The sequence below is a fragment of the Salmo trutta genome, unplaced genomic scaffold (genome assembly GCF_901001165.1).
Source record: "Salmo trutta unplaced genomic scaffold, fSalTru1.1, whole genome shotgun sequence".
Classification (NCBI taxonomy): Eukaryota; Metazoa; Chordata; class Actinopteri; order Salmoniformes; family Salmonidae; genus Salmo; species Salmo trutta.
Window position 1 is genome coordinate 95,711 of NW_021822458.1, and position 15,502 is coordinate 111,212.

A 15,502-nucleotide genomic window follows, 5' to 3' on the forward strand; every position below is an offset into this window, starting at 1 on the left:
ATAAAAACAAAAAAGACCATTGTTCACATGCACACGAAGACATACGACCCAAATACAACAAATAAAAACATTGTGTATGAAACACAATAAGAATGGAATTCTTAGTCTTCCCTCAGTTCATGGATTTAGAGACCAAGTACTGATTATGTAGAGTACATGACATGTCTGCTTAGAGTAGGGTAAGGGTTGCAAAATTCCAGGAACTTTCAATAAATTCCCTGGTTTTCCAGAAATCCTGGTTGGAGGGCTCCAGATTTCCTTCCTTTTCCCTTCAGATTCTATGAATCCACCAACCGGGATGTCTGGAAAAACAGGGAATTTATTGAAAGTTCCTGGAGTTTTGCAACCCTAGTAGGGATGCACAACTGAGGGCTCTACGCCCCAGCTACAACTAGTACTACTAGGACCACACAGTCCTGCTGGTTTTCATCTCTCTGTGGTACTGAATTGATCCACTCATATAACTGATTGACTAGCAAGTCCAGACCAGACCATAGATGTCTGGTTATCCAGGTATACAGTGCTTTCAGAAAGTACTATTCAGCTTTATTCTAAAATGGATTAAAAAAAAATAATAATAATCCTCATCAAGCTTACACAATATTCCATGATGACAGAGTGAAAACGGGTTTATATAGATTTTTGCAAATCTATAAAAAACAGAAATACCTTACTTACATAAGTATTCAGACCCTTTGCGATGAGACTTGAAATTGAGCTCAGTTGCATCCTGTTTCCATTGATCATCCTTGAGATGTTTCTACAACTTGATTGGAGTCCATCTGTTGTAAATTCAATTGATTGGACATGATTTGGAAAGGCACACACCTGTCTATATAAGGTCCCACAGTTGACAGTGCATGTCAGTGCAAAAACCAAGCCATGAGGTCAAAGTTATTGTCCATAGAGCTCCGAGACAGGATTGTGTAGAGGAACAGATCTGGGGAGGGGTACCAAACAATTTCTGCAGTATTGAAGTTCCAAGAACACAGTGGCCTCCATCGTTCTTAAATGGAAGAAGTTTGGAACCACCAAGACTCTTCCAAACTGAGCAATCGGGGGAGAAGGGCCTTGGTTAGGGAGGTGACCAAGAACACTGACAGAGCTCCAGAGTTCCTCTGTGGAGATGGGAGAACCTTCCAGAAGAACAACCTTTTTCTGCCGAACTCCACCAATCAGGCCTTTATGGTAGAGTGGCTAGACGGAAGCCACTCCTCAGTATAAGGCTCATGACAGCCCGCTTGGAATTTGCCAAAAGGCACCTAAAGACTCTCAGACCATGAGAAACAAGATTCTCTGGTCTGATGAAACCAAGATTGAACTCTTTGGCCTGAATGCCAAGCATCATGTCTGGATGAAACCTGGCACCATCCCTACGGTGAAGCATGGTGGTGGCAGCATCAGGCTGTGGGGATGTTTTTCAGCGTCAGGGACTGGGAGACTAGTCAGGATTGAGGAAAAGATGAATGGAGCAAGTACAGAGAGATCCTTGATGAAAACCTGTTCCAGAGCGCTCAGGACCTCAGTCTGAGGCAAAGGTTCGCCTTCCAACAGGATAATGACCCTAAGCACACAGCCAAGACAATGCAGGAGTGGCTTCGGGAGAAGTCTCTGCACTTGAACCCGATCTAACATCTCTGGAGGGACCTGAAAATAGCTGTGTAGCAACATTCCCATCCAACCTGAAGATCTGCAGAGAAGAATGGGAGAAACTCCCCAAATACAGATGTGCCAAGTTCGTAGCGTCATACCCAAGAAGACTCGAGGCTGTAATCGCTACCAAAAGGTGCTTCAACAAAGTACTGAGTAAAGGGTCTGAATACTTATATAAATGTGATATTTCCATTTTTTTTTTATTTTATAAACGTACAAAATTAAAAAAATGAAACCTCTCTTTGCTTTGTCATTATGGGGTATTGTGTGTAGATTGATGAGGAAAAGAAACAATTTAATACATTTTAGAATAAGGCTGTAACGTAACAAAATGTTGAAAAACTCAAGGGGTCTGAAAACTTTCCAAATGCACTGTACATCAGTCTAGTTAAATGAGAAGGATAACAACCCAGCAGATACTGTGGCTACCAGGAACTGAGTTGTTTACAGGGTACCATAGTGATGAGGACAAGTCAACTATAAAGGTGAGGGGGTCTCAAACCCCACTAGAGGATAACAACCCAGCAGATACTGTGGCTACCAGGAACAGAGTTGTTTACAGGGTACCATAGTGATGAGGACAAGTCAACTATAAAGGTGAGGGGGTCTCAAACCCCACTAGAGGATAACAACCCAGCAGATACTGTGGCTACCAGGAACAGAGTTGTTTACAGGGTAACATAGTGATGAGGACAAGTCAACTATAAAGGTGAGGGGTCTCAAACCCCACTAGAGGCGGGGTCATCCTGCCCTGTTATAGTTAGAGCGATTCAACCAATAGCAGCGCATTGATGCTGAGCAAAAAAGCTCCCACTGGGTAACAGAGACTACTGTGATTGACAGGGCAGGACTGTCCCGCCCATGGTTGAGTTCTCAGGTGGCAGGAATGATGTCCCAGACTAGGACAGAAGGCACTAAAAGGAAGTGGTGGAGGGAGGAAGATGAGGAAGATACAGGGTCAGATATTTATTCAGAATTGTTCATCCCACATTGCTAGGGTCCTCTGATCCTAGATCTGTGATTAGGGACAGCTTCTGCCTTGAGAGGAGAAAGTCTCCTTCAACCCTTGGTGGGTAGGAGTGATCATGAATCATTTACAATATGAGTAACAATATCAGTGATTGACAGCCTGACCATGATAGGGTCAAGAAGCCTGTTATCTCTCTCCCTTGCAACCATTGGTGTGCGAGTCTCCAGCCAATTAGATTTCGATGAGCTTATAGGATGGCACGCCTTGATTGACAGATGCAAATCTCCAGAACAGGAAGAACCGGATGAGACTGGTCACAATGCCTGGCGTGTTTGGAACCTGGAACACACAAACAAACACACAGAGGTTAAAGCCTGGCGGGTAGGAGCGTTGGGTCAGTAACCAAAAGGTTGCTTGATCAAATCCCAACCTGACAAGGTAAAACTCTGTCGTTCTGCCCCTGAGCAAGGCAGTTAACCCACTGTTCCCCGGGCGCCGAAGTCCTGGATGTCAATTAAGGCAGTTCTCCGCACCTCTCTGATTCAGAGGAGTTGGCTTAAATGCGGAAGACACATTTCAGTTGTACAACTGACTAGGTATCCCCTTTCCCTAAAGGTAATTTACAATCATTTAACAGTCCCCATCCATCTAGCCCCTACCATGTCTCACATACTGTCTATTCAGACCCCTTGACTTTTTCCACATTTTGTTACTTTACAGCCTCATTCTAAAATTGATTAAATACATTTTTTTGTCTTCAATCTACACACAATAACCCATAATGACAAAGCAAGAACTAGATGAAAATAAAAACATACCTTATTTACATAAGTATTCAGACCCTTTGCTATGAGACAGAAAGAAATTGAGCTCAGGTGTATCCTGTTTCCATTGATCATCCTTGAGATGTTTCGACAACTTGATTGGAGTCCACCTGTGGTAAATTCTATTGATTGGACATGATTTGTAAAGGCACACGCCTGTCTATATAAGGTCCCACAGTTAACAGTGCATGTCAGAGCAAAAACCAAGCCATGAGGCTGAAGGAATTGTCCATAGAGCTCCGAGACAGGACTGTGTCAAGGAACAGATCTGGGGAAGGGTACCAAAACATTTCTGCAGCATTGAAGGTCCCCAAGAACACAGCGACCTCCATCATTCTTAAATGGAAGAATTTTGGAACCACCAAGACTCTTCCTAGAGTTGGCCACCCGGGCAAAATGAGCAATCGGGAGAGAATGGCCTTGGTCAGGGAGGTGACCAAGAACACTCTGACAGAGCTCCAGAGTTCCTCTGTGGAGATGGGAGAATCTTCCAGAAGGATAACCATCTCTGCAGCACTCCACCAAATCAGGATTTTATGGTATCGTGGCCAGGTGGAAGCCACTCCTCAGTAAAATGCACATGACAGCCCACTTGGAGTTTACCAAAATGCACCTAAAGACTCAGACCATGAGAAACAAGATTCTCTACTCAGATGAAAACTAGATTGAACTATTTGGCCTGAATGCCAAGCGTCACGTCTGGAGGAAACCTGGCACCATCCCTACGGTGAAGCATGGTGGTGGCAGCATCATGCTGTGGTGATGGTTTTCAGCGGCAGGGACTGGGAGACTAGTGAGGATCGAGGGAAAGATGAACGGAGCAAAGTACAGAGAGATCCTTGATGAAAACCTGCTCCAGAGCGCTCAGGACCTCTGACTGAGGTGAAGGTTCACCTTCTAACAGGACAACAACCCTGCCAAGACAACGCAGAAGTGGCTTCGGGACAAGTCACTAAACGTCCTTGAGTGGCCCAGCCTGAGCCCAGACTTGAACCTGATCAAACATCTCTGGAGAGACCTGAAAATAGCTGTGCAGCGACAATCCCCAACAAACCTGACAGAGCTTGAGAGGATCTGCAGAGAAGAATGAGAGAAACTCCTCAAATACAGGTGTGCCAAGCTTGTAGTGTCATACCCAAGAAGACCCGAGGCTGTAATCGCTGCCAAAGTACAGAGTAAAGGGTCTGAATACTTATGTAAATGTGCTATTTTAGTTGTATATTTTTAATAAATTAATACAGTTGCAAAATGTCTAAAACTTGTTTTTGCTTTGTCATTAAGAGGTATTGTATGTAGATTGATGAGGGAAAAATAATTATTGAATACATTTCAAAATAAGGCTGCAACGTGGAAAAAGTCAAGGTCTGAATACTTTCCGAATGCACTGTATACACAAACACCATGATATAGTAGTCTTGCAGCTGTAGTCCATAGAGCGTCCAGGATGTTGAGGTGAGGAAGGTAGCTACAGTCAAAGAGAAGGACAAACGCTCCACACTGCCAGTACGCACTATCTCCATCTGACAGAGAGAGGAGAGGAGAGGAGAGGAGAGGAGAGGAGAGGAGAGGAGGAGGAGAGGAGAGGAGAGGAGAGGAGAGGAGAGGAGAGGAGAGGAGAGGAGAGGAGAGGAGAGGAGAGAGAGAGAGAGGAGAGAGAGGGAGAGAGAGGGAGAGAGTGAGTGATGAATTGACACAATTCCAATGTATCCAAAAAGACAGCAGAAGGGATAAGACACAAACCCAGAACAACAGGAAGACACAGATGAGAGAAAGAAAGGCAGGAAATAGACACAGGATCATATGAGGAGACAGACAGAGGACGAATGAGACAAACAGGAAGGTGGAGGGTAGGGCTGCACAATTAATCGAATTCACATCAAAATCGCAATGTTAACATGTGCAATATCCATATAGGAAGAGATCCATATTGCATGCAATACTTTGAAACGCCACGTGTAACATCCGTTTTTATAGTTTACTCAGTTTGTCTCTCTTCCGCTCTCTTCTTGCAGCTGCTTCCCACACACCAAGCCCCGCACCCTGTCACTCAAGCAGCACACTTCCTATTCCCTCCGAGGTCCACCCCAGGCTGAGCCCCTGCCCAGTCATGTGAAATCCATAGATTAGGGCCTAATGTATGTATTTCAATTGGCTGATTTCCTCATATGAACTGTAACTCAGTTGTTGCATGTTGAGTTTAGATTTTTGTTCAGTATATATCGCAATATTTGCACCACAAAAAAAAGAATCACAATTCAACTTTTTGCCCATATCATGCAGCCCGGGCAGAGGAATAAACAGGAACACAGAGGCAACAGAGGGAAAGAGAGGAGGCAAATGGCAAGGGGAGAGAGAGAGTGATGAGAGAGGAGGCAAATGGCAAGGGGAGAGAGAGAGTGATGAGAGAGGAGGCAAAGGGCAAGGGGAGAGAGAGAGAGTGTGATGAGAGAGGAGGCAAAGGGCAAGGGGAGAGAGACAGTGATGAGAGAGGAGGCAAAGGGCAAGGGGAGAGAGACAGTGATGAGAGAGGAGGCAAAGGGCAAGGGGAGAGAGAGAGAGTGATGAGAGAGGAGGCAAAGGGCAAGGGGAGAGAGAGAGAGTGATGAGAGAGGAGGCAAAGGGCAAGGGGAGAGAGAGAGTGATGAGAGAGGAGGCAAAGGGCAAGGGGAGAGAGAGAGAGTGATGAGAGAGGAGGCAAAGGGCAAGGGGAGAGAGAGAGAGTGATGAGAGAGGAGGCAAAGGGCAAGGGGAGAGAGAGAGTGATGAGAGAGGAGGCAAATGGCAAGGGGAGAGAGAGTGATGAGAGAGGAGGCAAAGGGCAAGGGGAGAGAGAGAGAGTGATGAGAGAGGAGGCAAAGGGCAAGGGGAGAGAGAGAGTGATGAGAGAGGAGGCAAATGGCAAGGGGAGAGAGAGAGTGATGAGAGAGGAGGCAAAGGGCAAGGGGAGAGAGAGAGCGTGATGAGAGAGGAGGCAAAGGGCAAGGGGAGAGAGAGAGCGTAATGAGAGAGGAGGCAAAGGGCAAGGGGAGAGAGAGAGCGTGATGAGAGAGGAGGCAAAGGGCAAGGGGAGAGAGAGAGAGTGATGAGAGAGGAGGCAAATGGCAAGGGGAGAGAGAGAGCGTGATGAGAGAGGAGGCAAAGGGCAAGGGGAGAGAGAGTGATGAGAGAGCGTGATGAGAGAGGAGGCAAAGGGCAAGGGGAGAGAGAGAGCGTGATGAGAGAGGAGGCAAAGGGCAAGGGGAGAGAGAGAGAGTGATGAGAGAGGAGGCAAAGGGCAAGGGGAGAGAGAGAGCGTGATGAGAGAGGAGGCAAAGGGCAAGGGGAGAGAGAGAGAGTGATGAGAGAGGAGGCAAAGGGCAAGGGGAGAGAGAGAGCGTGATGAGAGAGGAGGCAAAGGGCAAGGGGAGACAGAGATGAGAGAGGAGGCAAAGGGCAAGGGGAGAGAGAGAGCGTGATGAGAGAGGAGGCAAAGGGCAAGGGGAGAGAGAGAGTGATGAGAGAGGAGGCAAATGGCAAGGGGAGAGAGAGTGATGAGAGAGGAGGAAAATGGCAAGGGGAGAAAGAGAGAGTGATAAGAGAGACAGTGATGAGAGAGGAGGCAAAGGGCAAGGGGAGAGAGAGTGATGAGAGAGGAGGCAAAGGGCAAGGGGAGAGAGAGAGATGAGAGAGGTGGTCATGTTCTGAAGATGTAATCTTATTGGCCTGTTGTTGGTCTACCTTACATATTTATGAGAGTATGTGAGGAATCTGAGTACAGTGGCTATCAGGATGGTAGGTATCAGAACATTGTAAAAATAGGTCTGTTTGCCAGGCTAGTGAGTGTATGTTATCTGAACATTGTATTCAAGTTGGATAAAAGTTTATTCGCCAGTGCGTGGAAGAATGTGTCCAATGTGTGGACATAGGGTGCATATTGTATAAACACTGTAAGAAAGGGTTTGCATATTTACCAGGTCAGCGAGTGGACTCAGGTACATGCTGATAGTGAACAGGCTACAGGTGAGACCTAGCTGGGCCAGCTGAGACTCTCCCTGAGGCAGGAGAACACTGAAGTACAGCCAGCCTCCACAGACCACTCCTCCTGCTAGTAACGTCTGAGAGGTCACTCGCCTCTGGAACGAACACACACACACACACACACACACACGTTTACTGACCCCATACTAATTTTAACCATTTTGGCACACACAATGAAACAAGCAGGGAACCAGTGGGCAGATAGACTAAAAGTCTACTTCAAACCCAAACGGAAAAATACAAACAATGAACTAAAGCAAACAAACCTTAAATATCTACAGAAATGAACACCAGACCATCTCTAAGACAAATGAATGCACTCCTGGGGGATTCAGGTCCGGCCGTATCTATGTGATAAGTAACTATAAAACACTGTGGTCAGCTCACCATGTCATGGTGTAGTGGCAGTAGGAGAGACTATAAAACACTGTGGTCAGCTCACCTTGTCATGGTGTAGTGGCAGTAGGAGAGACTATAAAACACTGTGGTCAGCTCACCTTGTCATTGGTGTAGTGGCAGTAGGAGACTATAAAACACTGTGGTCAGCTCACCATGTCATGGTGTAGTGGCAGTAGGAGACTATAAAACACTCTGGCCAACTCACCTTGTCATGGTGTAGTGGCAGTAGGAGAGACTATAAAACACTGTGGTCAGCTCACCTTGTCATGGTGTAGTGGCAGTAGGAGAGACTATAAAACACTGTGGTCAGCTCACCTTGTCATTGGTGTAGTGACAGTAGGATAGACTATAAAACACTGTGGTCAGCTCACCTTGTCATGGTGTAGTGACAGTAGGAGACTATAAAACACTGTGGTCAGCTCACCATGTCATGGTGTAGTGGCAGTAGGAGAGACTATAAAACACTGTGGTCAGCTCACCTTGTCATGGTGTAGTGACAGTAGGAGACTATAAAACACTGTGGTCAGCTCACCTTGTCATGGTGTAGTGACAGTAGGAGAGACTATAAAACACTGTGGTCAGCTCACCTTGTCATGGTGTAGTGACAGTAGGAGAGACTATAAAACACTGTGGTCAGCTCACCTTGTCATGGTGTAGTGGCAGTAGGAGAGACTATAAAACACTGGTCAGCTCACCTTGTCATGGTGTAGTGGCAGTAGGAGAGACTATAAAACACTGGTCAGCTCACCTTGTCATGGTGTAGTGGCAGTAGGAGAGACTATAAAACACTGGTCAGCTCACCTTGTCATGGTGTAGTGGCAGTAGGAGAGACAATAAAACACTGGTCAGCTCACCTTGTCATGGTGTAGTGGCAGTAGGAGAGACTATAAAACACTGTGGTCAGCTCACCTTGTCATGGTGTAGTGACAGTAGGAGACTATAAAACACTGTGGTCAGCTCACCTTGTCATGGTGTAGTGACAGTAGGAGACTATAAAACACTGTGGTCAGCTCACCTTGTCATGGTGTAGTGGCAGTAGGAGACTATAAAACACTGTGGTCAGCTCACCTTGTCATGGTGTAGTGGCAGTAGGAGAGACTATAAACCACTGTGGTCAGCTCACCTTGTCATGGTGTAGTGGCAGTAGGAGACTATAAAACACTGGTCAGCTCACCTTGTCATGGTGTAGTGGCAGTAGGAGACTATAAACCACTGTGGTCAGCTCACCTTGTCATGGTGTAGTGGCAGTAGGAGAGACTATAAAACACTGTGGTCAGCTCACCTTGTCATGGTGTAGTGGCAGTAGGAGAGACTATAAAACACTCTGGCCAACTCACCTTGTCATTTGTGTAGTGACAGTAGGAGAGACTATAAAACACTGTGGTCAGCTCACCTTGTCATGGTGTGGTGGCAGTAGGAGAGACTATAAAACACTGTGGTCAGCTCACCATGTCATGGTGTAGTGGCAGTAGGAGAGACTATAAAACACTGTGGTCAGCTCACCTTGTCATGGTGTAGTGGCAGTAGGAGACTATAAAACACTGTGGTCATCTCACCTTGTCATGGTGTAGTGGCAGTAGGAGAGACTATAAAACACTGTGGTCAGCTCACCTTGTCATTGGTGTAGTGACAGTAGGATAGACTATAAAACACTGTGGTCAGCTCACCTTGTCATGGTGTAGTGGCAGTAGGAGACTATAAAACACTGTGGTCAGCTCACCTTGTCATTGGTGTAGTGGCAGTAGGAAACTATAAAACACTGTGGTCAGCTCACCTTGTCATGGTGTAGTGGCAGTAGGAGACTATAAAACACTGTGGTCAACTCACCTTGTCATGGTGTAGTGGCAGTAGGAGACTATAAAACACTGTGGTCAGCTCACCTTGTCATGGTGTAGTGGCAGTAGGAGACTATAAAACACTGTGGTCAACTCACCTTGTCATGGTGTAGTGGCAGTAGGAGAGACTATAAAACACTGTGGTCAGCTCACCTTGTCATGGTGTAGTGGCAGTAGGAGAGACTATAAAACACTCTGGCCAACTCACCTTGTCATTTGTGTAGTGACAGTAGGAGAGACTATAAAACACTGTGGTCAGCTCACCTTGTCATGGTGTGGTGGCAGTAGGAGAGACTATAAAACACTGTGGTCAGCTCACCATGTCATGGTGTAGTGGCAGTAGGAGAGACTATAAAACACTGTGGTCAGCTCACCTTGTCATGGTGTAGTGGCAGTAGGAGACTATAAAACACTGTGGTCACCTCACCTTGTCATGGTGTAGTGGCAGTAGGAGAGACTATAAAACACTGTGGTCAGCTCACCTTGTCATGGTGTAGTGACAGTAGGATAGACTATAAAACACTGTGGTCAGCTCACCTTGTCATGGTGTAGTGGCAGTAGGAGACTATAAAACACTGTGGTCAGCTCACCTTGTCATTGGTGTAGTGGCAGTAGGAAACTATAAAACACTGTGGTCAGCTCACCTTGTCATGGTGTAGTGGCAGTAGGAGACTATAAAACACTGTGGTCAACTCACCTTGTCATGGTGTAGTGGCAGTAGGAGACTATAAAACACTGTGGTCAGCTCACCTTGTCATGGTGTAGTGGCAGTAGGAGAGACTATAAAACACTGTGGTCAACTCACCTTGTCATGGTGTAGTGGCAGTAGGAGAGACTATAAAACACTGTGGTCAGCTCACCTTGTCATGGTGTAGTGGCAGTAGGAGACTATAAAACACTGTGGTCAGCTCACCTTGTCATGGTGTAGTGGCAGTAGGAGACTATAAAACACTGTGGTCAGCTCACCTTGTCATGGTGTAGTGACAGTAGGATAGACTATAAAACACTGTGGTCAGCTCACCTTGTCATGGTGTAGTGGCAGTAGGAGACTATAAAACACTGTGGTCAGCTCACCTTGTCATTGGTGTAGTGGCAGTAGGAAACTATAAAACACTGTGGTCAGCTCACCTTGTCATGGTGTAGTGGCAGTAGGAGACTATAAAACACTGTGGTCAGCTCACCTTGTCATGGTGTAGTGGCAGTAGGAGACTATAAAACACTGTGGTCAACTCACCTTGTCATGGTGTAGTGGCAGTAGGAGAGACTATAAAACACTGTGGTCAGCTCACCTTGTCATGGTGTAGTGGCAGTAGGAGACTATAAAACACTGTGGTCAGCTCACCTTGTCATGGTGTAGTGGCAGTAGGAGACTATAAAACACTGTGGTCAGCTCACCTTGTCATGGTGTAGTGACAGTAGGAGAGACTATAAAACACTGGTCAGCTCACCTTGTCATGGTGTAGTGGCAGTAGGAGAGACTATAAAACACTGTGGTCAGCTCACCTTGTCATGGTGTAGTGGCAGTAGGAGAGACTATAAAACGCTGTGGTCAGCTCACCTTGTCATGGTGTAGTGGCAGTAGGAGACTATAAAACACTGTGGTCAGCTCACCTTGTCATTGGTGTAGTGGCAGTAGGAGACTATAAAACACTGTGGTCAGCTCACCTTGTCATTGGTGTAGTGGCAGTAGGAGACTATAAAACACTGTGGTCAGCTCACCTTGTCATTGGTGTAGTGGCAGTAGGAGACTATAAAACACTGTGGTCAGCTCACCTTGTCATGGTGTAGTGACAGTAGGAGAGGCTATAAAACACTGTGGTCAACTCACCTTGTCATTGGTGTAGTGGCAGTAGGAGAGGATGTAGAGGGACTGTAGACAGGCTCCTATAGTGTTAACCAGGACCAGAGTACCATCCGTCTTCAGTATCCCATAATACAGCCAGCCCAGGTTACTATAGAGACAGACAAGACTTTAGCTCAGTGGGCTAACACAGTATGACTTGTGCAGATGACCCAGGTTTGATCAGCGGTCCCTGGCATGTTGCCTAGGCACCACACACACAGCTTACTTGAGGCATGTGGTGAGGAAGGGGAGGAACTGGACGTTATCTGCACTTTTGGAAGCTCTCATCTTCTTCAGGTCCGTCCTGACAGAGGATCACACACACACACACACACACACACACACACACACACACACACACACACACACTTTTATAAGACCTGCTTGCAAATCTGGCACGAGAAAAAGGATGCAACTGAAGTAAAACATTATTTTATTATCCCCTGTCCTGAGTATTCTATTTACACAAGCCTCAGGCAGTGAACGAATAACTAAGCAAATATTTGATTAACTCATATCTGTGAGAAGAGGGTGGACCAGCTAGCTAGCTAGCTAGCTATGTTTCCGCTGTTTAATGCAATACAAACAAGCAAATTAGAACTGAATTTGGTATCTGCCCAAGTTTGCGATGTTGCCAATAAATAACAGGTATCTAGCTAACATTAGCTACTTAGCCAGATAGTTTCTCTGAAAAGCAGAAAGCTGTCAAACTTACAGTCCAGTCGAGAACATCCCGACTGTAAATACGATGCACGCCCATGATAGAAACTGCAAAAACTCCATAGATCGGAAAACGGAATATGTGGTGCACTACCTAGATAGCTAGGTATGTGTTTAAATTTTTAGTAATTTCGCTATGAATATCAAATCAGCTATCGTGCAAATTGTTGACATCTGTATCAGCGACTCAACGTTGACGTCGTTCTAACTGCACTGCATTTCCGTGTTTGTAGTCAGGGGCGTATTCATTACGCCAATTCTGTTGCAAAACGTTTCTTTTACGGAAGCAAACAGAACGAAACGGGAGAGACCTAACTTCATGTGTCCAATAGAAACTCTCGTTTTGCTCTGTTTGCTTTAGTTTGGTTCTTTAACGTAAACGGTTTCCTTAATGAATACGCCACAGTATTCTGAAATAATTCTGCACTCTGATTGGCAGATAAGGATGAGACGCTGGATAGGTTTCCACCAATGATATGATGGTCAATATGACGACGGATGATTTCGCTCGTAATCCAGCAAGGACTTTAGGTACAGATCTTGGATCAGCCTTTTCTCCCAAAACATGAACCTTAACCATTAAGGGAAAGAATGATAAACTGACCTTAGATCAGTGTCCACGGGCAACGCTATCCTACCCCCTCTCTCCCTGGAGACATGAAGTTGCATCTGTGATCACCAATAATGGGATTTAGATGTTGCCGAGGGTACCGCTACATCAGTGTCCAGGCACATATTATAAGGTCACTAAATGCACTAATTTATATGAAGGCAGCAGAATATAGTCTATGTCAAATGTGCAGGAGGGGGAGATCATGATACTCTGATCAAATAGTGTAAAACCACAGTCTGTTTTGGGATTGGTAAGCTACTGCTGCAAAAACCTACTACTCCTACTGCTAGCAGGTACCCCACCAAAAAGAGGGTCGTTTGCTACTTTTGTTTGATTACCTGCCATCGGAGTATTTAGAAATATATGGCTCAAACAATCAATTCATCAAATGTATTTGATAAAGTCCATTTTACAACAGCAGTTGCCTGTCAAATTTGTATTTATTTTTATTTAACCTTTATTTAACTAGGCAATTCAGTTAAGAACAAATTCTTATTTACAATGACGGCCTAGGAACACTGGGTTAACTGCCTTGTTCAGGGGCAGAACGACAGATTTTAACCTTCTCAGCTCGGATACTGTATCTGTGCTCCATAATAGCTGTATATAACTCCCATCCTTAGCAAATAATATCCTAATGACATATTCCTCTATGGGACAGACAACAAGACAACAGTCAGAATACTGGGATGTCTAGTAGTGTAGTCTGGGCATCACACAGTGTGAAGTTTTCACCTTGGAGGCATGCTGGGTTGGAATGAATGACATCCTCTGCTGTATCATCCCTGAGATCCAATATAAATACCCAAATATAGCCTGGAATGTTCTAAACAGTGTAACTTTATACCACATACACCCTCTTCACAATATGCACCTTTATGTTATGTAGGATAATAATGAGCAATAGGGTTTTGTACATTGTGAGGGGGAACTCATCTCAGTCACTACAGTGTGAAGTGGAACTGCTCCTAATTCATGTAATAAACATTTCCAGGTGAACAAAAAGGAGAGCAGTTGTAGATGAAGTCAATCAAAAATCACTCCTGTTTATTACAAGTTGCAACAGGGAGACACCACCCAGCATTGAAGCAGAGAAAATGTCTAACTGGCCTCTTGGAGACAGAACCTTAAAATCTTAATCAGACAGCACCAAATGTTCTGGAAACAGCAGCCGAGAGGCTTGTAGGAAGTCAAAACAAAAAGGCAACGACCTTGTCAGCTGCTACAGAATCACACAGTGTTCAGAATGTCATCAATACAATACAACAGTGAATCATCAGTGTGTCCTCAGTCCTTGTACTTGGACCTCCATTCTTGCGTCAATCACTGTCAACAGATACGGCAATAATCCATAACATTCATTATCAAGTCTAATGACCATCGACTCACACTAGCATTTCGCTACACCTGCAAAAACATCTGCTAAATATGTGTACGTGACCAATAAAATTTGATTTGATCAACCCACACTAGTGACCATCAACCCACACTAGTGACCATCAACCCACACTAGTGACCATCAACCCCCACTAGTGACCATCAACCCCCACTAGTGACCATCAACCCACACTAGTGACCATCAACCCACACTAGTGACCATCAACACACACTAGTGACCATCAACCCCCACTAGTGACCATCAACCCCCACTAGTGATCATCAACCCCCACTAGTGACCATCAACCCCCACCAGTGACCATCAACCCCCACTAGTGACCATCAACCCCCACCTTGAGTTTCACAAGCAGAACAATGGAAATGAAGTGTAATAAAGAAACGCCAAACATGCTAAACATTGTGTCTAAACTGAATATGAACTTTAGTTACAGTACCATCAGAAAGTATTCACACCCCTTGACTTTTTATACATTTTGTTATGTTACAGCCTGCATTTACATTAGATTTATTAGCGATTTTGTGTCACTGATCTACACACAATACCCCATGTCAAAAATGTATTTTGTTTGTAAAATAATTTCTAAATTAATACAAAATGAAAAGCTGAAATGTCTTGAGTCAATAAGTATTCAACCCCTATGTTATGGCAAGCCTAAATAAGTTCAGGAGTACAAATGTGCTTAACAAATCACATAATCAGTTGCATTGACTCATTCTGTGTTCAATAATAGTGGTTAACATAATTGTTTTATGACTAACCCACACATACAATTATCTGTAATGTCCCTCAATCAAGTAGTGAATTTCATGCACAGATTCAACCACAAAGACCAGGGAGTTTTTTCAATTCCTCGCAAAGAAGGGCACCGATTGGTAAGAAGACGCTGAATATCCCTTTGAGCATGGTTAAGTTATTAATTAGGTTTTGAATGGTGTATCAATACACCCAGTCACTACAAATATATAGGTGTCCTTCCTAACTCAGTTGCCAGAGAGGAAGGAAACTGCTCAGGAATTTCACCATAAGGCTAATGCTGATTTTAAAACAGTTACAAAGTTTAATGGCTGTGATAGGAGAAAACTGAGGATGGATCAACAACATCGTAGTTACTCCACAATACTAACCTAAATGACAGAGTGAAAATAAGGAAGGAATAAACAATATTCCAAAACATGCATCCTGTTTTCAACAAGGCAATAAAGTAATACTGCAAAACATTTTTGCAATTA

General features: G+C 44.8%; 1 protein-coding gene across 1 annotated transcript; it reads right to left on the bottom strand.

Annotated features, from left to right (window-relative positions):
• Positions 1 to 2,606: 2,606 nt before the first annotated feature.
• LOC115182328 (sugar transporter SWEET1) lies at positions 2,607 to 12,495 on the bottom strand. Its single transcript, XM_029743943.1, has 6 exons — positions 12,257 to 12,495; positions 11,768 to 11,845; positions 11,527 to 11,650; positions 7,398 to 7,559; positions 4,848 to 4,967; positions 2,607 to 2,962 (listed from the first exon to the last, which is right to left on the bottom strand). Exons 1-6 carry the CDS (start codon positions 12,322 to 12,324, stop codon positions 2,855 to 2,857), a joined length of 660 nt encoding a protein of 219 aa, XP_029599803.1. The 5' UTR covers positions 12,325 to 12,495; the 3' UTR covers positions 2,607 to 2,854.
• Positions 12,496 to 15,502: the final 3,007 nt, after the last annotated feature.

Bases quoted from the DNA above. Each gene is read 5' to 3' on its own strand.
- LOC115182328 (XM_029743943.1), bottom strand. From the start codon at position 12,324: ATGGAGTTTTTGCAGTTTCTATCATGGGCGTGCATCGTATTTACAGTC. The intron at 11,846-12,256 runs GTAAGTTTGACA...ATCCTCTGTCAG, and splicing joins GGGATGTTCTCGACTGGACT to GACGGACCTGAAGAAGATGA. The intron at 4,968-7,397 runs GTAAATATGCAA...TCTCTCTGTCAG, and splicing joins TGAGTCCACTCGCTGACCTG to ATGGAGATAGTGCGTACTGG.